General features: G+C 41.4%; 1 protein-coding gene across 1 annotated transcript in view; it reads right to left on the minus strand.

Moving 5' to 3' along the window:
* The window catches only part of TNFRSF21 (TNF receptor superfamily member 21), a 59,512-nt gene extending 36,117 nt beyond the window's left edge, over positions 1 to 23,395 (minus strand). The window contains exons 1-3 of the mRNA XM_016158932.2: positions 22,863 to 23,395; positions 3,722 to 4,370; positions 1,681 to 2,175 (exon numbers count right to left, since the gene is read on the minus strand). Coding sequence (XP_016014418.2) covers positions 1,681 to 2,175; positions 3,722 to 4,370; positions 22,863 to 22,949 — 1,231 coding nt within the window. The 5' untranslated portion in view covers positions 22,950 to 23,395. The remainder of the gene's footprint in view (positions 1 to 1,680; positions 2,176 to 3,721; positions 4,371 to 22,862) is intronic.
* Positions 23,396 to 24,130: the final 735 nt, after the last annotated feature.

Raw genomic sequence — 24,130 nt, forward strand, 5'->3', positions numbered from 1 at the left:
GTATACAGGCATTCTTTGTACTATTCTTGTAATTTTTTTGTAATTTTGAAATTATATCTAAATGAAAAGATTTTGTATCAAAAAGAAGGGGAGAATAGGAGACTTCCTCCCCCAGCTAGATTGAAGGAAGGGGTAATTTCATTCAAGTATGGGCAGGTCTGTCGCCGGTAGGGTGTTCACCTCAGTCTGATTTTCACTTGGTTTGATTATTCACACAAATTAGCAAAGAGAAGCAAAATGAGTTGCTGGTGTTGTTTTTTCATTTTCTCTAAATTTCTGATTATAAAAGTAGCATGTGCTTATTTTAGAAAATTTGGAGAAAGGAAAGAAAACTAAGGGAAAAAAACACATAAATCCTACCAAATCCCACCAAACTTGAAGAAACATCATTTTCATTTTGGGATATTTTCTTTCAGTCTTTATTCCAGAGTTTTTAAGAGAACTGGAATTATATTATATGAAATGTGTAGACTGAGTTGTTTTTCCTTTTCTTTTACCTAGTATAAACACTTTTCTATGTCATCAGTCAAAAAAAAGTTTCATAAATCTTTAATGTCAACATAACATTCCATATTATGGATAGGACATAATTTACTTAATCATTTCCTTAAAATTTCCTTTGATAGTTTCCAATTTCAATTTATTATATGTAATGCTGAGTTAAAAGTTTTAAGATCTCGTGCTTAATTTTTTTTTTTTTTTTTTTAGTATTTCTGGCTTATATCTTTATAATAGAGATGCAAAATAAAATTCCTGGGTCAAAGGGTATAAACATTCTAAAGACTCAATACAAAAGACCAAACCACTTTTTCAGAAATTTAGGCTAACACTTTTATCTTTAAGGGGAAAGAAGTCACTTGAATAGAATTATCAAAATTTCAGGCTGAAATATCATTTAGGATCTAAAGAAAGGGAAGTTACTGCCACAGTCTGAAAACTGCCGTCTTCAGATTAAACAGCTGCTGGGACAACTTCCGTAAGCTGTTTTTTTGCCTTCAAAGGAGGAAAAACAAACATTTCAGCCTGTATCAACACACACTGACTACTATGTAGAAGATACAGGGCCTCAAATGATCACCACATATTGAGCTTTGGGTGTCTATAATCTAAAGCTCTTCCTATCCTCCTGATAAAAATGGAAACCTAAGAAACATATGGAAGAGAAAAGGACATGTACAAAAAATGATAGGAATCTAAAAGCAAGGTTCAGGTACAAAAAGGCAAAGACGAGTTTCCCCCCCACCCCCCTCTATTTTCTTAGCAGCCTAGTAGTATAAAAGGACTGACGGCTCCATCATTCAGGACATGTGGAGTGAGTCACATCTGTCCCGAACAAACAACCAGCCTGGGTCAAGGATGCAGCCAAACCTCTCTGAGCTCAATCTCCTCGCTTATTAAATGACGCGCTTGAACAAAGTCCCTAAAGGTTCCTCTCTCAGGTCTCTCATTCTGCATCATTCTCCTTTAACTATGCCAGGGAAGAAAAGGGCAGAGTGCTTATTCCCTCTGAATGCATTATGTTGGATGCTGACCACTTCATTTTTCATAATACAATCAGATCAAATAGCACTCGGTATACAAAAGAGATTCAAGAAATTTTGCATTTCCACCTCCTTTAGAACACAAGGACTAAAGAGGAAGAGGCAGGGAAACTGCAAGCAAGCAGAAAAGGAAGCTCACCATGGCCATTGCAGTAGTAGATCCACTTCTCCCGGTTCTGGGTTGGGGTAATGGATTTCTTCAGCCCTGCCTTTTCCACAATGGCGCTGGGATCCTGCCGGGGCCCCTTTTTCAGAGTCCTTGAGCTTTTCCGGATACTGCACACCACAATCACCACAAGCACCAGCAGCAGGAAAAGCACAATCATCCAGGGCAGATGCTCATTGATATCAAAATGCTTGTGTAGGTTCTGTCTGAGATGGCCCCTCTTGACACCTTTGATGGGGGTGCTGGACTTCTCACCTCCAGTGGCCTCCATGGATGGCAGCAGCTTCAGGATGTGTCTGTGGTGGGAGCCTTGCTGGTGGTTGACTACCTGGAGGTTTGGGAGGGTCTTGTTCACACCTTCCTCCCACCTTGCTGAGCTTGTGTTGTCAGGGACTGTCCCTTCCTGGATGCCACTCGATACCTTTGGTCTAACAGAGGCAGAAGAGTTGGATTCTGTTGAGTTCATGCCTAGAAAAAAGAGTAAGGAGCGGGGAAGAGCTTTTCTATATTTGGGGATCTATATATTCCCTCCTCTTCCTGGTCGTCTCCAAACCAGGCCAGATAATTAAAGAAGAGATGACTTTTGGAATTTAAGAATAAATTATATTTCAGATTTTTATAAAGATCTTAAAAGCACCTTTATTTGGAAGGTAAAAATTAGACTTAACAGCTAAACTCATTCACTTCCTTGTGCCAAAACCAAGGACAGTCTCAGGGATCCAGCATCTGAACTTCACAGCAGCTTCCCTTGTGCTTCATTAACTGAGCAAACACATGTATGTCCAGAGCTTTAGTCAACTCTTAGTCCTGACTACTCAGATAACTAGTTCAAATTTAATTTCTCTGTCCTTTAATTCTTTTATTCCTCCTGTCCCATCTTTTGACTCTACCATGATGCAATGGTAAAATTGGGAATATGACTGAAATAAAGATAAGAGCTCAAACTCAAATCCAAGTTGGACCAGTGAATGGTTTGGTGAGAGAGGTCAGTGAATAGAATAAGGCAGGACTTTCTTAGTATTTTCTCTAATAGATAAATAAGATTCGGGCTGGCAATTCAGTGGACTTTCAGAGAAGCTCCCACAAGTTGTCTTCATTAACAAGTGAGAGAGCCAAAGATTTTGAGTCCCAACAGATAGGACCTGACCTGTATCGGCCCCTGAGAAAACCTGGTCAGGTCATTTGAGCTCTCTGAGCCTGTTTCTTCATTTCAAAATGGCAGTTGGAATAAGGCCCTCTTTACAAGGTTATCATAAAGGTCAAATATAATCACACGTGAGATTATGCTAGAAAGTAAAACTCAAGCTGGCTATTATCTCCTGAAAATTAAATTCAATCAAAAAGGATTTGAAAAGAAAGACTGAATTTTATATTATGCCAGAGATTCAAAATGAATTCTGAGGAAAACTGGAATACCTGAGGAAGGGTATCGAGTTAAAATCATTAGAAAAAAATAAACTTATTATCTTCCAGATGTGAATTTTAGTTACCTTCAGTGTGATACAAATTTGCTGATTTCCTGAAGCTTTTTTCTTTCTCCTTTTTTGCCCCACCATGGATCCAACATTCTCCCCTCCCTTTAAGAGGTCATCGTATTTTCTCCCCTTCTCCCTCCTTCTAACCTTCTGGCTGTGTCTACCCAGGATTGACTTCATTTTGGACTTTTAATTTGGAAGGCACCTTAAACATCTAAATCGCTCATTTATTTGACAAGTTTAAACCAAAACCAGAAGAAGTTCAGTGACTTGCATGAGGCCACACACCGTCCCGTTTCTCTCAGTTCTTATTTTCTAGCTTGATGTGGCCTAGTTTTTAGATATCTGATCCCCCTAACTGAAAATTTCTGTGTCTTAATGTGTCTAAAAAAGCTAGATTGAATTAATCGCAAAAAACATCAAGGGGTGACTTTGGAGTATACAAAATGGAGAAAACATCCCTGGTACAGGCCCACTGTTGGCTAACTTCATTGAGCTCGAAGCTTTTCTCAAATAAATAACTCATGAGGTTAAGTTACCTTTGGGAACATAAGTGGAGAAAGGGACTTCATGAGATTCCATGTGCTCAGGGCGTGAAAAGATGACTGTGCCAGGGGATGGTGGGGTTGTACTGGAGGATGGGAGTGTGCCACAGACGTTGTCTGTCTCCTTGGTCCCCGGCTTGATCACCACCAGGTTCTGACTCAGACAGTCTGTGTATGTTTTGCATTTCATCACACTAGAAGGCACATCGGAGAAGGTACCCCGAGCACACTGCTTACACCGCACGTCCTCGGTCTCCGTCCCTTTCTTCCGCACACCCCAACCCACAGGACACACCGTATGGGGGGCACAGGTACCATTAGACTGGAACATGCCAGGTGGGCAAGTGCATTCTCGGTCAGTCAAGGCAGCACAAGGTAATTTCTCAACCATTGGCCATGGGCACGGCTGGCTACAGTCATGGCATTTCTCTATGCCATTCTCATGCCTGGTAAAAGTCCCCACAGGGCAACTGCTGCAGACACGAAGGCTTGTGTTGGTACAGTGCTCAGACACATAGGTTCCTGCTGGACACTTGTCACAGGTTAGCACCTGGCCGGTGACATGGTCAACGTGGTGGTATTTGCCAATGAGATTTGTGTCCTTCTGTTCCAGCTGAGCAGAGGTGGTGCTAAGGAATCCAAGCTGAAAGAAATAAAAATGGTGGGTAGGGAACAAAAACCAGAAGGTGTTATGGAGAAACAGCGGCAAAGAAAAGATGAAACAATCCCACCACACCATCATTATTCCTGGTAAAAATCTGACCAGCACTGTATCCTCCTAAGACTGGGCCGAAACACGATAGAAGGACAGAAACAAAGACTCCAACTGTGCCCAGGGCCTGACCTACCAGCTATAAAACTTTAGTTTCCTTGCCTGACCTTTGCCTCGGCTTCCCTTTCTTGCATCTGTAAAATAAAGCTAACAATTGAGAATATGAAAGTGAACACACTGTGTAGCTCATATTAAAAATGCTACTTAGAAGTCAGACATCCTAACGCAAGAAGAAAATAACTTGCTGAATAGTCGTCTTCCTTTCTATGACATGTTAAGTTACCGTTTCTTGATACCAAGACAAAGCAATTGAGAAGTAGGATGGCATATATTCAAGCTGCTCTTCCATAGCACCAGATTACCAGGTTAGAGTTAACTGTCAGACATGGCACAGTTTTTTCAAATGTTTCATCTATGCAACGTTTTTGTTTGATTGGTTATTTTGCAAAAGAGAAGTAGGCCCATGGCATTCTTAATGTGCTTTAAACAACAGAGTTGATGCTTTTAAATGCATATCCTATCTGTTTAGCCTCTGAAGGCCATTGTCAATGAAACATGGACCTGCAGCCGCCTAGGAGCCCAAGCACAAAGCTTGGCTCAGCAAGGACTCAATAGACATTTAAATTTAATTGATAAAACAGAAACTTCACCCAGCTGGACAGAATTTTATATTAGCTTCTAGAATAAAAACTTGGAGCAAAGGAAATTATATTTGTGGTACTAAATCTTGAGTTCCTTCTTGGGGGGCAGGAGTAGCATTTAAGAATGAATATTAAAAGAGAGCTTTTCTTGCTACCCTGAACAAGCCAGATCTCATCGGATCTCAGAAGCTAAGCAGGGTTGCGCCTGGTTAGTACTTGGATGGGAGACCACCTAGGAAGACCAGGTACTGTAGGCGTTAAAAAATAAAAAGATAAGGGACTGTAAGCTGACAAGGTCCTTGCAATCTGTGAGGTCAGCCAAGGGTTACCTTGCCTAAAAATAAATAAATATATATATGCATAAATTGAATAAATAAATAAATAATAAGAGCTCTTCTACATTAATGAAGATTGAGAGGTCCCAACGAAGCTTTTCATTGTCTTCTACAAAATGGAGAGGTTATGTGTCAAGAAAGTAGTGGCTGCCTCAACTACCAGCTATCCAACAGAGAAAATTCCTTCTAAATTTATCTCTGTGCCAGAAGCTGAGAAAATGAAGCAAGAATTTTTTTTCAAAGTTATTAGAGTTCCTGTCTCCTTAGTACCTTGAAATTTAACCTGAAATTCAATTCTCATCTACCTCAAATTTAACTATTCGAACCAAAAGTCACCCTTGAAGTTCTTTACCCTGTCCCAGAGCTGTCTCCAGTTACATGAGAATATTGAAAACAAATTTTCAGTTTATGAGAATACATTCATCTTTTCTTTACTGAGACCAAAAAGGATAGTGGTTGATTTTCTTGGTAGAAACTTAACTTCATCTTCAACTCTGAAGAAAAGGAATCTGCTCGATAATGATAAATTCTGTAATAACCTCCCTTTTCCCTTCTGGCTTTTTTTTTTTTTTTTTTTTTTTAACTTCTTGTCTTTGCAAAATCAGCCCTAGCCCCAGCACAGCAGATGCATCGGATTGAGTAGCACAACTGCCATTTGGCAAGTACATGAAGACAAATCATGTCCCAATGTCTCCTACGCAAAGGACCCAACCCAAGAGGTTGCAAAAGAGACTCTACTCTGCACTTAGCTCTGAGTTCTTTCATATCTAGTTTCTAAGAACAAAAGCAGTCAGAGATAGCTACAGCGTTCTGGAAGTTTGAAAGATGTATAAATAATCCAAATGGCAGGTAATTACACTTGTGCAAATCAAATGAAAGCAGAGAACAGAACAGGAGATCTGGCCAGACAGTGGTGGTCGGGGACAAAAATCACTCTGATAAGCTGTGGGACCTGAGTCTGGCCCCCTACTTGGGCAGAGAGGCCGGGCAGTCAAACCAGACACACATCCAAGGCGTGGCTCTGACAAACAAGCACAGGGAGACAGAGTTCAGTCTGTGTGTGTCAGGACGTGGGGTTGGGGATCGGCTTCCTATAACGTCATATATCTCCCCAGGGTATACACTTCTAATCTCAGGTTGGGGATGCTAGGTTCTGCATTAGTCCTTTGATTACTGAATTACCAGAGGTCTCCCTAGCAGGATGCAAAACCCACCTTCAGACCTCACAGGTACTCAAACATTTCCCCATTCATTAAGTGGATTTTTCAGTTCTTTGTTCATTTAGAATAACTGATCAAGTTTCTAATTAAAGCAAAGCTCTGGGCTCTTTAAACTGCAACATATCAAGTAACCCACTTAAGACAATGTGGCTCTAAAAATTACCTCATGCTACAGTAGGCAGCTCTAGCTCCTGGAAATAGAGCTAACACACAACAATGCCTCAGCATTCTCACCTGGGTTGAACACTAGGGATGAGATTTTTGCAAAACCTAGACACTATGAAAGCACTGGACAAATAATCACTAAAGACCTAGTATGTGTGTAGAAGGCACCATAACATGGGCTGAAGATAGAACCTTGCAAATTCTATTGCAGCCCTTACAGGCATTTACCTTCTAAAGCAAGACAGACAAAAACAAGTAATTACATTGGTAATTACTTAATTTGAATCGAGATTACTCTGAGAAGGAGAAATAGAGTCCTATGAGAGGGAGTTTAGGAAGCACTTCCTAACTTGAGGATGTTAGAGAAATATCTTCAAATACTTCTGAAGATTAGTGAAGCAGAATTTAACGAGGGGCAAGAGAAGTGAAGGGGGATTTGGCAAAGGGAGCCCCAGAAAAAAAGTCTAAAGCAGAGCACAGTCAGTTTAGGAACGAAGAAGCTTATGTGGCTCTACCTTGAGATGCAACAAAACAGTGGCTATAGTTAAACTTGGAGAGACTCCACAATTTCTTCCTAATCCAAAATGCACGAGAAGTCACTATATATTTGTATTGGAGATTGGGGATAGAGGAACATAACCACATTTGTGAATAAAAAAAGTTATCTGGCTGCAGAGTGGAAGGTGAAAGTGGTGTAGGGGGAGAGTAGATGAGAAAACCCACTCGGAAGGTGAAAGCCAAGGTGGAAGTTGGGAGTAACTTGGACCAGGGTAGAGGTTGTAGAAAGAGAAGAAGAGGGTAGATCTGAGAGGTCAGATAAGCTGGATTTGGGGAATGATTACTTATGGAAGGAGAAATAGGAAGAAATCAGTGGTTTTCAAACTGGACTCAAGAGAGCACAGGACGGAACCCAGGGCTCAGGGTGTGCACCTCAGGGCCACAGGCAGGGATGGGATCCAAGCTCGCCACCTCTCCCTCAAACACGGAAGCTCTGATTTACCAATTTACTAAAGGGGCTTCTACACACGAATTCATCTGAAAGAAGGTTTACTCCTATATGAAATTTGAAAATCACCGTGCCAGAGGGACCTCTCTAAGAGCTCTTCCAATTCCAGAGTTAATGGCTAAACCTATCTGAGCTACAAAGCTGGAGAAACTGTTCCCTGGGCTCTTTATCCTCACTAAAACCATGCTGAGAGGAAAAGCTGGCAATGTCCCTTTCCCTTAACAGATACAGGTGGCACCTAAGAAAAGTTATTTTTATAAGGCTTTTTAGTGTACTGAAGACTCGTGATCTAAAACTACAACTTTTTCCACTAGCCTGGTGGCAACCCTCTGGTTCCTAAGAAAATTAAAACAATGTAACAATTATTCTGAAAGATAATTCTGGGGTGAAGCAATGAGTAGTGAGGAGCAGGGGGATCAAGTTCAAAAACACTATTTAGGAATGTTCCCTATAAAATGTAAAAAACGAATTTAGGTGATACTTAAAAGCTACTGTTAGGGAAAACACCTGAATCAGGAGACGGTCATTGAAAAGTGCAAGGAAGGATGTGGTTCCATAGTGCAGCGGTTAGCACGTCTGCTTTACGCACAGAAGGTCCTGGGTTCATGCCCCAGTGGAGCCATGGTCCATGGTCTATGGCCATGCCACCCTGAACAAGCCCAATGTCTAATCTTGAAAGCTAAGGAGGGTTAGGCCTGGTTAATACTTGGATGAGAGACCACTTAGGAAGCCCAGGTGCTGTAGGCATAAATGATAATAATTAATAATAATTTTAAAAAAAGAAAAATGTAAGGGAATGGGAGCCAGAACACCCAAGGCTGGGTTCTATCTGAATTCTCATTTGTACAGAGGAGGGGAAATCAAGCCAGGGGTTCATTAAAGCCCCAAGCCTCAAATGCAGCATCAAAATTACGAAGCTTTTTAAAAAATTCACATCCTCAATCCCATCACCTAAGATCGTGGAGATCTGCAATGGGGCCAGGAATTTGTTTTGTTTTGGTTTGTTGCTGTTGTTGTTTTTAAGCTTTCCAAGTGATTCTGATGCCCAACCAAATTTTGGAACCACTGAACTAAGGCCTGACCCCTCTGACTTGAATCTTCTCTGATCCTGAGAAACACCTTGGAGACAGCTCAATTCCACTGTCAGAGCCCGCTCCTTCCACCTCTTTCCCAACCTGGCTCTTTTCATTGTTTTAATACTGTTCTTTTTTCATCATTATTCTTATAATAAAAGTGAGCATTACAAAATAGAATAAAATGTTTAAAATCTCTGCTCAAATCCACTCGTCCCCAGAGAAACTCATCCTTTTTTGATGTGTATCTTTCTAGACCCTCTTCTGAGCATTTATACATAATGCGCACTCACATACTTTAAGTTAGCTGCTTCAGTTGCTTTTGGTTTGTTTTATATATCTAAAGCAGACAGGCTGTACATACTATTCTGTGATTTGATTTTGTTCATTTTTTAAATACTGCGTCACTGAAATCTTCCCATATCAGAACATATAGACTACTTCATTCTTTATAATGGGTCAAGTTCTTTGCAACAGTATAGATATGCCTTAATATAGAGATACTTCCTACTGAGGTTGTGTAGATTGCCTTCTTGTCCATATGTCAGTGTATATGCATTTTCCTATATTCTATATTCCTCTCCTTCCCTTAAACTCCCCGCCCATTTCTCTTTTCTTTCCTTCTCATCCCAAATGACAGCTACAGCCATGTTGCTCTCAGTCTTTTGAGGGCCGCTTTCTTCAAGGACAAAAGAAGTCTCCATGCAACTCATAACATGAAACTCTTCACTCCTCTCTACTAATATGACACAGTAGTAACATGATGTAGTATTAACATTAAAACCGTATCTGTATTTTTAGCCTGTGGGGAGACCAGACATGAAGAGAAAGGAATATCTGGGCAAAGATTTAGAAAACAGAGTGTTCTTGTCTAGCCTCTGCCTTAAGATCAGTTTTATTTGCTTGTAAAATGAGCGTGTTAGACTAGGTTGTATTAAACTCTAACCTTCATTAAACTCTAACTTTCAAGGCATCTGTGTCAAGTTCCACTGTCTTCACGAAGCCTTTGTAATATTTCCCAGACACCCAGATTCCAAACAGATGAGCAAACTCTTCATCGCATTTCCTGTTTCTGTTTGTCATTTTGGTGCTAATTATATATTGTCTTGTAATATTTGTTGATGGCCTCATAAGTGTATATAATGATTGTTAGCAGCACAAGGCCAAGGACATCAGGGACAACCATGTAGATGGCATTTCCTCCCTTGTTCAACCACTTCAAAATGAAGATCATGAAAATAAATAAAGCATCCTCTAAGCTAGGGAGTCAGCAAACTAAATCCTGCATGCCACTTGTTTTTGTAAATAAGTTTTATTGGAACTCAGTCATTGATTTAGGTATTGTCTATGGCTGCTATCATGCTATAATGAAGGAGCTAGATAGTTGCAAAAGAGACCATATGGCCTAAAACTTGAAATATTTACTATCTGGCCCTTTTCGGGGGGAGGGGGTGGAAAGTCTGCCAATACCTGCACTGATCAGTCAAGAGAAATGTCAAAAAATGTAGGGACTAGGAGTTCACTTACCGGAACCCTCAGGCCTCTTCGAGAGACTAGCAATGAGTATTGAGGTCTTGGCTTTCTCTCTTGACACCCACTCTACCTCACACACCAAATCTGATACTTTCATCCCCTGATTAAAACTCTCAATAGCTTTCCACATGACTTAGAACAAAATGCAAAATCTTTCACAGAGATAGGACATCCTCTGGAATGCCATCTCTGTCTTCCTCTCCCCAAACTTAGATTAGGTTTCACTGTCTCCCCTCATTCCTTTTTTTCCTATATGACTACCATAATTTTACAATTCCACATTTATCCATTAATATGTCTTCTCCTCTGGACCACAAGTTCCATGAGTACAAGGATAGAGTCCATATTACATACTGATGCCATCCAAAGATAGTACCTAATTCATGGTGCACCTGACAGGTGTTCGTTGACTAAATGAATGAATGAATATGCAGATCATAAATACTAAGCAGCAGCAAATTAAAGTGTGGTGGTAGAGGAGATTGCTGGAGATGAGCACAGGTATAAAAGCAACTGTGAGAAAACCAAAAAGCCTCCACTATGTAGCCATGCTAACTCAGAGACATAGCAGTCTGGCACCCTTCAGTGTAAGGGCAAATAATTTGTTTCATCCCCAAAGACCCTTATGATATCACTCTTTTAAAAGAACCATAACTGACTTATAAGAATGATGCTCAGCATGGTGCTTAAGATGTAATTTTATATTACATTACAAGCAAATGTAATGAAGAATTTAAAAAAAAATTCATTCTATAAAAAAGATTACACTGACTTGATGCTTAGAATTATAAGCAGAGTAATGAGATTATTCTCCAGAAGTTATCTACATTCCACTCTAGCTTAAACTTCAGTTATTTGGAAAATTTCATTTATTCAGGACATGGATTTCACCATCAATAATGGATAAATGAGCAAATTTCAGTGTACCATCCCAAACTGCATAGCATGTAGGAACACTATAAATATTTACTAAGTGACTAAGGTAAAACCCAGGACAAAGCAAATTTCAAAGGAGGGAATTGGTAGCTGTAAAATGACCAGCTTCCAGGGTCTCACACTCACCTTGTGACTCACATCACCTGTCCTAGTGTCATTTGTACTTTAGGGCACAGAGATGGACCTGACTGAAGATAAGGAGCACCCAGATGTGCTAATATATGTTAGAACATTGATACCAATTTATCTTTAACAATTCTTATCCCAGGACCTCATCCTTCAAACAAATGAGAAAAAAAAAAAAAATCTTGCAGTTTTCAAGTATAAAATATTTATGTCATTCTTGTTCCTTATCAAATTCCAATCATTTTTAATGGAAAATGATAAAATTAAAGACAATGATAAATTTTTATCTACTCATAATGGATAAGCAGGAAGACCACTTATGAGTTTAATATAAAAAAATTTTAATGCCGCATAAAACTAGTATTTTAGTAGGAATCTCAGTTACTATGGATATTACAACAAAGTTAAGGCAACCAAATTACTCTCGAAATGGTGACTATAATGCATGCTAACAGATGATCAAAAGGCAAAAGCCAGGCAGAGTTAGGCACCTCCAGAATTTCTGACCATTTTATTTTGAGCATCACATTAAATTTGTAACAGCAAGGCACTGACTGCTGGGAATTCTCTAGGTTTGAAGGGAGAAAAAGAATGTATGAAGAGGAAAGTCCCAAGGATAAGCTTCCATAAAGCACAGACAGAACCGTTCCCAGTTATGTTATATAAATCAGTTGGCTCTTGCATTTCCTACTATCCTCTCTGATTTAAAAAAGTCTTTTGTTGCTAGGGCAAAAGGAGGGACTGTTGTTAAAGTGAAAATATAGAAAATGCTAAAGCTAGAATGTGCTGACTACAGGACTGAAAAGAGGCAAGCTTAGGGGACACTGGGAAAAGGAAAAAAATGGGCAAGACTTAACCCAAATATCATCTTCCCCGGAACCTGCAATGCAGATGAGAGTGCGCACTCAGCATTCGGTCCTTGGGTCACAGAACTTCTAGATTGCCATTTCTAGAAGCTAAGACCCCTACCTACGAGGAGAAGCCATTTTGTGGATAAGACAGTGGTTAAAGGGATAGGGGAAATACTCTTCTGTGCTGGCTAAGAACTTATAGAATCCTTTTACAAATCAATGCAAACTAACACCAGTCAGGTGCAACAGCTCCAGCATGAAAATTATAAGCAAAACCTATTTGAGCCTGAAGGATGCTGAGCAGACCCAGTTCTACCAGATTCTAGCTGGGGGGTCTGGGCAAGGGGCTCAACTCTGTGTCTCTGCTTCCTCTTTAGAATAAAGGAGATAATAGCAGTACTCGTTCTCCTAAGATGGCTTTCACAATTGTTAATACAGATAAAGTAGATAGAACATGTGTGACACAAGTAAGGGTTCCATAAACGTTAGTTATTTTAATTATCACTGCCCTACTTATCGTTTTACTATATTTTAGCTTCATTCCCTTGCGATTAGACAGTCTTTTAAAATTCCCCCAATTAAAATGCAAATATCCACTTCCTGAGAAACGTATCAAAGATTCCAGATTTTAAAAAGCTGTAATCCTAAAACATACCTTACTAGACTGGGAGTACACTACAAAACAAAAAATACAGACTGTACAACAATGAGGTAAAAGACAAACAAGGGAGCATTTCAAAACAGATTTAAAATATAAACTTAGTATACAGCAAATGAGAAAACACAAGAGAGAAGATTTACTATTATTGAGTACACTCTAGATAAATGGAGAAGGATTTAAGCAAGCATCTTCCAAAATTTCCCTGATCTAATCCCACAAAATGTTAATAATTCTAGGGTCTAAAACATGAGTGAACTAACTCTGGTCTTGCTTCCTGTGTTTTTGTAGCCCACAGACTAAGAGTGGTTTTTACATTTTAAATAGTTAGCGGGGGAAAAAATCAAAATAAGAATAATATGTTTGTGGCACATGAAAATTATTTGAAATTCAAATTTCAGCATCCACAAATCAAATTTTGTTGGGACACGGCCACACCCATTCTTCTAGGTATTGTCGCTTAAGACTGCTTCCAAAGTACTACAAAAGCAGAGCTCAGTGGTTTCTACAGAGACAACATGGTCCACAAAGCCAAAAATATTTACTTACAAGTAGCTTTTTATGGGTAAAGTTTACTAATCCCTGGTCTAAAAGTTTAGGAAATGCTCCCGACTGCAACCCTCCCTTAGAGAGACACAATTAATATTAGCCTATTGATGGATCCAGGAGGCCCTGCAGAAAATGGTGACTCAGTTGAACCCAGCACTCCCCAAACTTATCGACCACACAATCCTTTACTCACCGCAAGGTGTATAAACAAAACAGTCATGTAGTTCTCACCAGCACCATGACGCTAAGGTCCAGAAAAGTCAAAAACCCAACATTAAAAAGATCCAATATAAAATTCAAAGTAATCATAACAGTTTATTTAGCCCATCTGTAAAGAGATCAATTCCTAACTATGAAAACAAAATCAACATCAACAACAAAGAAGATACTCTCAGACACAAAAAATAAAATGGGTTTAAGATTAACACAAAACTTTGTATTATTAAATATTATAATGTCAAAAGTATTAATATGTAAAAATACATGCCATATACAGCTAACACTAGCTTACAACTAAAAATGTAAAGAATTAATGCAAATGAGGTTAACACAATTTCCACTCAATAGTTAAAACAGAGGGCAACGTGAGTAATTGCAAAGGTATCTATCACATGGATAAATTTATGATGTTCCTAGCAACTATTAGAATGTAAATTCGCACAAGCAAGGATCCTTACATATCTATAATAAAGCAACATAAATTAATAAAAACAATGAGCTCCAATCTGGCAGGCTTGTGGGATCAAAGGCATATTGATAAGTTGCTAGTGGTACTCTAAATTAACTTAGTCTTCCGAAAGACAATCTAGAAATACACAGCAAGAGCCATAAAACTGTTTGTTCATTTCCTGTGACCCAGAATTGCACTTCAGGGACTACACCTCAAATACACCTCTCTTTTGGGAACAACCCAAAAGGAAAAAGAGCAATTGGTTTGTGCAGAGACAACTTCATTGCTAGGGCTGCTTGCTTCCAGTGGAAGAAAACCATTCCAAGCGTCCAATGGCAGGGCGGCTCCACACACCACCAACTGGCTGTTTTTAAATGGCAGGCACAGAGGCTTCAACTGACATGAAATCATGTGTACCTTGAACTTAGTAATAAATACACTTGGGGTTCCCCAATCCCACCCAATCTTCCCCCAGCCTTCCTTTTCAAAGCAAACAGACTACCAGAGACTCAACTCAAGAACCAGGGAGTCGGCCTTGATGATTGTTTTCTTTCAACTCTATCTGCCTCCTCATATCTCACAATTAGTAAACTCTCCAAAATCTTTCAAATCTATCTAGTAGTCCCCATCTTCAGCACCCCAGAAGCATCATCTTTCCCCTGATGTACAGCAAAAGATTCCAAATGCTCCTTGCTTCTACACTTTCTTCTCTAATCCATTCTCCACAGAGCTTCCTGAGTGATCTTTTAAAAAATCTAATTCAGGCCATATTATAACCCTGCTTCCCACTGTTCTCCGAGGGATGTCTTGACATCTGCACACCTTTAAAGGTCTTGTATGATCTGGCCGCTGACTATCTCTTCAACCTCAGTCTATACTCCCTTTGCCCCTATTCACTAAGCACCAACCACAATGACAGTCTTTCTATCCTTGAACACGCAGGCTCCTTCTTATCTCTGGGCCATTCCACATTGTTTATTCCCTTTTAACTGGCATACTCTTACTTCTGCTCTTTAAGTAGTCTCGTCCTTCTTACACATCACCTCCTTCTGTCTTTCTTGATAAAGTATGAACTTCAAAAAGGAGGGACCATTAACAGTCTTTACTATCATATACCTAGAGTTGAGCAATGCCTGACATTTAAGAGATGCACCATAAATGTGTATTAAATGAATGAAAAATAGAAATATCTTCTCTGTAAGAGAAGAGAAATAGATACGTAAATAAAAGCAGAACACAAGCAAGTACATACACATTCATTTTAACTACACGTAAATGTTTGTATACTGTCAAAAACAGAAACAAATTGGGAAGAAAAATAAAGAGAACTGCATACCCTCTAGGTTCTTCTAGTCTGCCAGCCTGATTAAGTTTTAAACATTCTTTGTTAATAATTCACTTACTCTTGAATTATAGCTTATATTAGTGATATATAGCTCAAGTTCCAACTGTCCTCTAACTTTAGAATGAATAGTTAGTTTACAACTTCCATGAGTCATGGCATTGAGCCAGAAACACAAAGATGAATAGTGCATTGTCTGTCATCTTTGAGAAATTAAAATGGAATATAAATATTGGCCCCGAGCATTCCAGACGAGGAGAGAAGCACACCCAAATCTTGTCTGATTTGGTATTTTCCTGGACCTGGTTTTAGCACAAGATTTAAACCCAAGAGAGAAACTCTGGACTACTGGAAGTAAAGGAAGAGTGAAGACTGAATAACAACCAGTTAAGTATTCTGGGAAAACTGTCACCATTTGAATCTTTTCCCCCCTTCCCAACACTCCCACCTCTCCTAATCCTGATTAAGATGACCTGGCCATGCCAAGATTAAATCAGATAATGGTCTTTTTTTTTTCTCAAAAGTTCTTTGGGAGACCAGGATTCCAACCTCTTTCCCAGAACCAGTGATTAAATTTCCTCTCACCTTTTGCCTTTCTTTAGTCTACACAGTATCTACAGTCTCTGAGGAAATATGTTTAGAAGCTTGCTTAGGAGCGCTCTATCAGGAAGTGTGATAAACCTCACAGAATCATGGAGTTAAACCAGTTTCTAAGAGACCTGAAATGAAAAGTTAACAAAGGAAATTCTAACAACAGATGATGCAAACCGATGCACTAATCCTACACAAATAATCAGGTTGGCAGCAAAGAAAACCCTAAAAGGTCCTCAATTTCTCAGGATAACTGAGTTGAAACTACATTGCTAAGCAGAACCCATGTCACACTGTTACTCACTAAGCAAATATTTTTCAATGACCCAGTAACAGGAAAGCAAAGTATCCATTCCCTATTTATAACATTTCAATTTTAAGAGTATCTTTCCATCTCAACCATGGCACCATTAGCCGTCAGAGTCACACCATAGGAAAAAGCTTGCCAATGACTCCACACCCTCTCCTTTCAACACACACACACACACACACACACACACACACACGTTGCACTCTTACTTTATAATCAGTCATTTGGGCTAAACTTCCAAATGCCATCATGGAGCAGCAGTGCTCATCAGATGGAAAGAGAATGTTCAACTCTCGGGTAAAACCATTCCCTTAACAGGAAACAAAATTCCCGTAATTAAGGTTATTCGTCCTCTACCCAGAACTTGGCAAAAAGAGCAGTGCGTATGAAGCCACGTTGGCCTAGATTTGAATCCTCTCTCTAACAGTTGCCAGTTTCCTGCCCGTGACCCCTCTTAAAACCTCAGCCCCTCAATTGTAAAATGGAGCTAGCTAATGCTACTACCCCTTGGACTTGTAAGATTTACTGAGATCTGTTGTAGAATGTATTCAACATTGGTAAGTACTCAATAAATAGGAGTTAGCAATATCAATATCAAGGATTAATATTAACAGCCACTGATACTGCTTCCCTCTGAGTTCCGTTCTAAAGCCCTCTTGAATCCACAGCTGCTCTCATTTGACTCTAGGACCCATAGACTCACTCCTAAATCCATTAAACTCACACTCCTCCTCCCAAAACAGATTTGCAAATGGTTCCAAGCCACTAAGCCACCAAGCGATTCTGGTGGCAGAGGAGTGCATGGGAAATTAGATAAAGATCATATAATGAGCTTTGTGCTATGACTTAGCTTACTCAGACCCTTCCTCCTGTTTTTGTTTTTGCTTAGAACAGTCTTACACATAATTTTCAAATATTCTAAAGTGAAGATGGGGCCACAGCTCAATGTTCTAACTACTCACCCACACCATGCTCAGGCCCACCCTGACTGAAGTCCATCGGAGCACAACTTTCCCACTACCGGAAATGTCTGTTATCTCCAAGGCCAGGAATCAACAGCCTAATAAAAGGGAGCCCCACCTCTCTAGAGCCCCAAGTCTAGCACTCACTCACTGACATTCTGCTAGCTTCCTCCTGGGTTATAACCTCTGTCCAGCTCCTCTCCTCTTGGACTCAGGCTGGAAATGGGAGGGGGTAGGAAAGCCAGGTGACAGTATTCAAGCCAATTTTGGATTCCTGTTTAGTTTTGATATTTGACAAATACAAATACTGGGGCAAGGCCAATATTTATTCATGATTTCCCCCCTATTCTTAAAGAATCAAAGCTCAGCAGCTGCTACTTCAGCAACAACAAAGCCCTTTTAGCTACTACTAAATGGAAATTCAATTCTGGGACCAAGTTGATTCCTTTTCTGACTTCGGTTTTCATTCTGTCAAACAGACATATCTGTGACTGCTGATCCAGACTGAGTCTGCTCCAAACAATTATCAGACAGATGTCCAAAGGCAATGAGATAACCTGGGTTCTTCTTGCTACAGAAGCGAAGCACCTGAGTTTGCCAGGAAGTTACCAAGTGACCTGGCACCACCAGACTTTGCCAAGCCTGGGTGGGGAAAGAAGGCCAGCGGAATATTATTGCTTACTGGAAGAAGCATTGCAGTTTCCACAATGAAAAGTCAATTCATACTGGACCCAGAAAAGTCTGATGATGCATCTGACCATTTCCCGTCACCCAAAAAATAATTTTATAAAGGTTACTTAAGCCAATTATATTTTACATGCTTTACAAAGGGCCAGCTGAGTACAAAACCAACTTATAACTTGCCTAGAGGGGCTCCAAAGAGGCTTTACCTCTCCTCTTCACAGACTGAGTCAGTGTGAAGTTCAAGAGTGATGTCTCAGCCTTCTGATCAGTGATGCAGAAAATACACAGACCACCTTCTAGAGCCAGCCCAGGAGCTCATATTTACTTGCCTCTATTCAATAAGGACATTCCCGGACAAAGCGGCCTTCTGCGAACTGTCCTGGAAAACATGGCATTAACTGTGCTTACCATATTCAACCATTTGATAGAGCATGTCCAAATTTAACTACAATAACATATGTAATTTAGCCAATTGATAGAGCTCTTCCAATTTACTCTTGGGTTTTTTGTTTTGTTTGTTTGTTTTTTCTTTCCTGAATTTAAGTTAGTATACTTTCCATTACTAGGATTTCTTTTTTTTCTGGATGATTTAGTTTGCTTGTGTATTTTATTTATACTAAAGTTTTGTCTGTTTGTTTCTTTGTTTTGGACTAGACCTGAGGCAGATTCAGCCATATGACTTCAGAAACAGTTCAGATAAAAAAAAAAAAAAAAAATTGATCTCATTCTATACATTTTGACAACTGAGATGGGAGATTCATGGGATAAGTCAGAAAATTTGTATTCCAGTACAGGTCCACCTTTGCCATTCTGAAGATTATATATAAGTCACTTTCCCTACTGAGGCTAAAGTAGGTTATTCTGAAATGTGGAAGGTTTTTCTTCCTCTGACTTTGAGACTAATAGCCAAAGTTACTTCAAGTAGTTTAAAGATCTTAACATCAATCACATTTTACTATTGCTTTTAGTATGTTCACCCACCAATTATATAGGAAAGAGTGAAGCCCAACCAACACTACAGATAGCCCCGTACATTTTATATACCATACAAATTGTACTTGCAGGCAAGGTTTGAATCCTAATTCATCCTGAGTTCCTATTGCCTTGGGACAGTGCCTCTCTCACAGAAGATGTTCAAAGTAAATGGAAAATAAGTTGTTTCCTCAATCTAGACTGTTTTTTTTTCCCCCTCCAGCTTTCCCTTCCAGCTTTCACACTCGAGGACTGTGGAGCTGAGGTATACAGAAAGGAGAAAATCTTTTGTATATTTTATCGGCCCTAATTCATAGTTCTACTTAAACTTGCCACCAAGTCCATTCAGGACTTCAGCCCTCACCAGACCACTCCATACCTGCTTAATCAAACCACCAAAGTTGAGTGCCAAGATACCAGATAATTACCTTCGATAAGTGAAGGTCAGGAGATGGCATTAAGCCAGACATCCAGTCTCAATGACAGTGACAAACACTAATACTTGGTACTTTCTAGGCTAGCACACAGTGGACAGACTCTTACAGCAAATTCATAATACATGCAGAATAGCAGTTTCCAAAACTTCAAACCTCATTCCTTATCAATAACACTCCCTTCTCTTCTGACTGCCCCAACTGCTAACATTCCATCTGTCTAGTCAAAGCAAGCTCCCTGAGGGCCAAAAACACCTCTGAGTGGGTCGTGTCACACTGGGCAATGCCTTCTAGATCATTCCTTAACACTGGCACAAACCAAAAGGTCTCATTCATCTTCTCTCCTGACTTTTGGCCTAGAACATATGATATTTTATCTTTCAGTTTATGGTTTACTTTCCGATATCATGCAGACACGACATCAGAAACAGAAGTGCGAGCATCAAGAATACTTCTTTCCAAAGGTGCTCATGTAACTTGCATTAATGTTCTACAACAAACCACCAGTCTCAACCTTCCCCCAATGAGCCTTTCCTGTTGTTACATATTTCATCATCTAGCAATCTGGGGTTGTGAAACAGGCACTATGGCACAGAAGAGGGGGGGAGCATGGGCTGAGGGATCAGGCAGTCCTGGGTTCCAGCCACAGTGCAATCACTTGTGAGCTGTGTGGCCAGGACAAACCAATGAAGTTTTTGCAGACTCCATTTTCTCATCTGTAAAATGGAGATAAGACCATCTGCTTCACAGAGATGTTGGGAGTAAATAAGATACTGTATATAAAACACCTGACATATAGTTTTATATGTATGTATATATGCATATATATCATACTATATGTTATGTATATCTTATATGTAAGTATATATGTTAGTTTTTTAAGCTTATAAGTTCCCTTTCATATAGTTAGCCTGTCATGACACAAAAAAAATGTCAAAAATATAACATTGCCACACAATAAAGGAGAAATTTGAAAGAAGAGGGGTAACTGAAAGCCATAATAAACAGGACATTTTATTGAGTTCATTATTTTTTAGTCTAACTGAAATATATGGGTAGGTCACACACCTCTGCCAGAAGTGTTCTGAGCATCATGACATGTTTACCAGGGCTCTGTTACCTGGTCTCTGTCATTTTCACATGGCCAAGAATCCCAGTGGAATAAATAATCCTTAGAATAATGTAACGAGATCATCACGTCATAGCTTAACAACACCTGTCCTGAGGACAGGAGCTTGCAGAGTGGGGACAGAAAAAATAAAAGACATTGCCTCCCCGCCCTGCTTGGGAGTTGTAGCATTGCCCCTGGGAACCCCTGGTACACCCCCCTCAGTCACTCTTTAGGACAAAGGGGTTAACCCCAAGCTATTCCATAAACAAAAGAGGAGCCTTCCCATTGTAGTTAGCAGAAGACCAAGGACTCCTATTTTAATTAACATCTTGACATTGCTTCTAAGCTCCACTATACATTTCATTTTTTAAAGAATTCTTAGGTCTTCAGTTACAAATCCAATGCACAATTTCTATATAAACTGAGTTTAACGATTTAGGAAAAGCAACCTACACTTTGATAACATCAAGACCTTACTTTAAGCACTTAGCTCACATTAAAAGGTAAAAATAAATAAAATATTGCACTGATTTAAGAGTTAATCTAAGAGTAGACTTTATAGGGAGCATAGTAATCAGGTGTGTTGGAGAGACCTGATAGGCGTGTGGTGGGATAGAATATAGATCTAAGGCTGAGAAGGAGAAACCAAAGGACAGACCTAACTCCACTGATATTAGATTTACTGTTCTCATGGATTTAGATGGGTTTCTCTCCACACCAACACCATTGGTCCAGGTTCACTGCTCGAAGAGACCCCCTTTTGCTCACCATCCACCACACTGGTTTCGAAAATATAAATCTTGACTTGTCCATTACTATAAATGGGCAGAAAAGAGTCTCTGAAGAAAGATTGGGACTTGCCTTATTATAAATGCTAACAGCACCAAACTTTTCTTTAGTCTCTCTCTTCCCCTTAAAACACACACTCACACAGAGAACCAGAGTGTCTGTAGGATGAATTCCCAGGCCATAGCAACTGCAATGGCCTGGGATCTAAGCAGATCTTGGCTGGCCAGGCACTAAACCCTTTCCGGGAAAGAAACAGACAGCCAGCTTGCCTTTTCCTTGCGCAGCCCTGCCATGAAAATAGGCTCTTGTTTTTTGTTTTTGTTTGGTTTTTAGCTAAGACTCTCCATAGACCCAGCAGAGACAACAAGATAGGCATGGGAAGCTTATGGTGGCTCAAGGGGTTGATGTCAAAGAAATTTTTCCACCTCACTTGCCCCCTCCTCCCTAACATTTGGAAAGAAGAGGAAGAGATCTGGGGAAGTTGAGGATAAGTTTTGGATCAAAAGTGGTTTCTGGCTTTGACCAGGTCAGTGATAAAGGACAAAGTAAGGTATAGGACACGCTTTAGAGCTGAATGTAGTTTAAGTGCTGAAGAAAGAACCCGCCTCACCCTGCAGGGTCACTTGCCAGGCTACAGGTAAACGAGGGATAGACAAGAGTGAAGAGAATTTATCTTCCTTTATGGAGATCTCTCTCTCTCCCTTCCTCCATTCAAATGCCAGCGCTCAGGCTGTCTGGGAGCCGGCGCTCTGGAGGCTCGGGAGAGTATGTCCTGGAGTTTTTTTTGTTTTTGTTTTTGTTTTTGTTTTGGCGTACAGAAACTGAACCCACCCAAGCAGACATGGGGGAGGGGCAGCTTGCGCCCTGCTAGGGACTGCAAAGCGCGGGTGCACCCGGCGGTCTCCAGTGTCCGGCGCGCACCGGTACCACTCTCTCCCACTGCGGTAGCATCCCGACATGACACTGCAGCTGCAACAAAGCGGCGGCCGAGGCCAGCTTTCCGCTCCGCACACCGCAGCCCCGGCCCCCTAACACGCGGAGGGGGCAGCTGCCAGAGGCTGGGGATGGAGGGAAAGGGAGGGGGCACAAGGGGCGAGAGTAGGGGGAAAAAAACCGAAATGCGCAAGAAGCCCGGGAGCCACCTCTAGCGCCTCCTCCAGTGCAGTCCGACTGCAAGGAAAACAATTCGCCTTCATTCTCGAGCCCCAGCTGAGCCCCGCGGCTCCCCCAAATGACCAGTTGGAGCCCTCCCGTGTGTTGCCCTCCCTTGCAAGCCCCCTAACCCGGCTGGCTCAACCCCGTGCCTCCTGCAGTCTATGCCCGGGCCCGGGACCCGCCCCGCTCCGGGAAAACGGCGCCTGCAGCTCCCGCGCGGCGGCCGCCGGCGGTCCCCCCGAGGGCTCACCAAGAGAAGAGAAACCGCGATCATCGTGGCTCCCGCGCTGCGGCTGCAGGAGGCGAGGGCGGTGCTGCCGCTCGCAGAGGTCCCCATCGTTGAGCCCGGGGATCGCAAGGGCGCCGGGAGCGCGTGGCTCTCCAGCAGCTGGAATCGGCGGCTGCTTCTGCCCAGCGCCGCATCCACCGCCGCCTCCCCGGCCGGGAGCCCATCTACCTCCAACACCCCATATGCGCGGCGGTAGCCGGACAGCCGGGCAGAGGAAGGAGGCGGCGAGGGAGGCTCTGGGGTTGCTCAGCACCTGCCCAGCGGCGCGGCTGCCCGAGCTAGGAGAGGCAGCCGCGGCTGCAGTCGGCGCCTCCCGGTGCTCTCCTCCGACAGCGGCTGCGGAGAACCAGGGAGGAGAGCTGGGCGCGAGGGAGCGAAGGAACAACTTCCCATAGCGAAGTCTCCAACCACTGCCAACCACTGTCCTTCGCTGCCCAGACCGGCCGGCGAGGGACTAAGTCGGTGGCCGCCGGGCGTGGGGGGACACACGTGGTGGCGCCGAAGGGGCGGGGGATCGGCCCTTTGTGATGTCACCCGGGAAGAGGCCGGGCTCTTTGTGCGATCTGAACTAGGAAGGCGTTCCAGGTGGAGCGAGGAGGCAGAGGGTGCCCCTTGGTGTTTGCTGAAGAAATTGCAGCTGCTTATTGACTCGGAAAGTGCTGCGAAGACGCATGCACGCCCACACCCAAATTTACTTCTTTTTTTTAGGCTCATTCTAATTAAATTATTTCTGCGACAGACGCCTTTCTATGGTTTCTGACTCGATGATTAAAAACCGCCAAAGACCATAGAGCATTCAGATCAGCTGCGTACCAAAAAGAGCCCAGTGAGTACCTCACTCTTGACTACGCTTTAGAATCACCTGAAGAGTTTAAAACATATACTGTATATTGATGCCTGGTCCCACCCAAAGATTCCGATTTAATCTGAACGGAGTGTGGCCTGGGCACTGGGGTTTTCAAACTTTCTTCAGGTGATTTGATTGTGGGCAGAAATTTTGAAACCTCCGGTCTGATGAATGCTGCTAAGGAATCCAGACAGGATTCTAAACCCTGAGGCGGTGCAGTTGGCTCCGTGGCTTCCTAAAGAGGCCTCGGAAATCCTTGAAATGCGTGAGCAGGTACATTTTCCTAATTAAAGCATACAGAGTTTTGTAATCAGATTATAGCAGAGATAAGAAACACCTTTCCCCACCCTAAAAAATATATATATATATATTTTTTTTTTAA

This window comes from Rousettus aegyptiacus, unplaced genomic scaffold (assembly GCF_014176215.1).
Source record: "Rousettus aegyptiacus isolate mRouAeg1 unplaced genomic scaffold, mRouAeg1.p scaffold_m13_p_1, whole genome shotgun sequence".
Taxonomy (NCBI): Eukaryota; Metazoa; Chordata; class Mammalia; order Chiroptera; family Pteropodidae; genus Rousettus; species Rousettus aegyptiacus.